The sequence below is a fragment of the Eurytemora carolleeae genome, unplaced genomic scaffold, assembly GCF_000591075.1.
Source record: "Eurytemora carolleeae unplaced genomic scaffold, Eaff_2.0 scaffold419, whole genome shotgun sequence".
NCBI lineage: Eukaryota > Metazoa > Arthropoda > Copepoda > Calanoida > Temoridae > Eurytemora > Eurytemora carolleeae.
The window spans coordinates 252,459-254,249 of NW_019396476.1; the positions used below are offsets into that span (position 1 = coordinate 252,459).

Sequence of the window (1,791 nt, forward strand, 5' to 3'; positions counted from 1 at the left end):
ATACCGCAGGTTAGAAAACAGTGTTCCTCTTCAAACAAAGAGAGAAAAGTTAATCTTTCTTCAAAGATAAATGAGTTTAACTCTTTCCTTCTATTCAAAAGTTACACGCTCTGATGTTCATCTTATTTTGATCCAACGAAAGTCTTCTATCTATTTAATAAATCTCTTTGCTCAAAATATGTACATATATTAGGATGTATGTAGATATGTCAGTTTTAGCTGGCCAAACGGCTGGACCGAATGGGCTAACATTTTTGAGTTAACCCTTCAGTACCCCGGGGATAACAAAGGCTACAAATTTTTATTTTTAAATCTAAATTCTTTTTTACTTAAAAAACAAAATTTTATTTTGAAATTCGATTAAAAAAATTCCACGGCCAACGCTAGCTTCTCATAAAATTTAAATCTGGTTCTAGGAGTGTTTAATTCTATCCAGAGCAATTAAACCTACATTCACAGATTCCTTTAACTCAACAGGTAAACCTATACAAGATCTTTAGGTTAAATTATTCGAATGTGATGTATGAAAAAATCTCACAATAGTTTTATATTTAATACATTTTCATTTTCATTAAATTTAATTTTGGATGAACAAATACTACTGTCCAATATATTTAGTGTACCACTGTATTCTACCCCTACTATACCATCCAATATATTTAGAACACCACTGTATTCTACCCTACTATACTATCAATATATTTAGAGTACCACTGTATTCTCCACCTACTATACTATCCCATATATTTAGAGTACCACTGTATTCTACCCTACTATACTATCCAATATATTTAGAGTACCACTGTATTCTACCCCTACTATACTATCCAATATATTTAGAGTACCACTGTATTCTACCCCTTCGTCTACTACTGGTGGAGAATCCACGAGTTAGTGATCTTCTCCATCAGTTCAAGGATCACAGGTAATAAAATAGAATATGAAATACCAGAATACAAGAGAATTTAGATTTAAAAAGAATAGGATAGATATAGAATAGAGTATAATATAATAGAATATAATTATATAATAGAATAGAATAGAAAGAATAGAATAGTTTAAGGATCAAATGTAATAGAAGAAAATATAATAAATACAAAAGAATAGAATATAATATAATAGAATAGAATAGAATATAATAGAACAGAATAGAAAAGAATAGAATAGAATAGAATATAGATTATGATAGAATAGAATAGAATATAATAGATTAGAATAGAAAAAAAATTTAATGGAATAGAATGGAATAGAATATTACATAATGGAATAAAGAGAATATAATGGAATAGAATGGAATATAATAGAATGGAATGGAATAGATTGGAATTTAATATAATTAAATGGAATATAATAGAAATAAACAGAATAGAATAGAATGGAATGGAAAATAACACTGAAATGAATAGGAACAAGAAAAGAGAAGAAATGAACATGTAAAACAAAATTGGAAAGAATATTATATAGGCATTAGGTCAAAGTAGAAGTATACTAAAATATAAATTAATCTCTGTTTGTCTCTTTGTTTGTATGTCCGATCATAACACATGAAACCTTTAGACCGATTTGCCTCAAATATTGGGAAACTCGGTGAAAAGAAATATTCGTAGCATGGATTGAATAATTTCAATTAAGTTGGTTAACTTTTATAAGGAAAGCTCATTACTATTAGTTTGTTTTCAGTTTACTGCCAAATACTATTTAAGACACATAATAGATTGACAAAAGATTATGTGTCTTGATGCCGGTACCTCTCTTGAAGCAGGAGGAAGGGAGGAGGGGGGGGGCCTACAC

The 1,791-nt window shown here is 28.9% G+C and overlaps 1 protein-coding gene across 1 annotated transcript in view; it reads left to right on the forward strand.

Moving 5' to 3' along the window:
* The window catches only part of LOC111703962 (protein msta), a gene marked incomplete in the record, with an annotated part of 6,687 nt that overhangs the window by 2,432 nt on the left and 2,464 nt on the right, over positions 1-1,791 (forward strand). Inside the window, 2 exon segments of the mRNA XM_023476059.1 lie at positions 417-477; positions 841-925. Of these exon segments, the coding sequence (XP_023331827.1) occupies positions 417-477; positions 841-925 (146 nt within the window).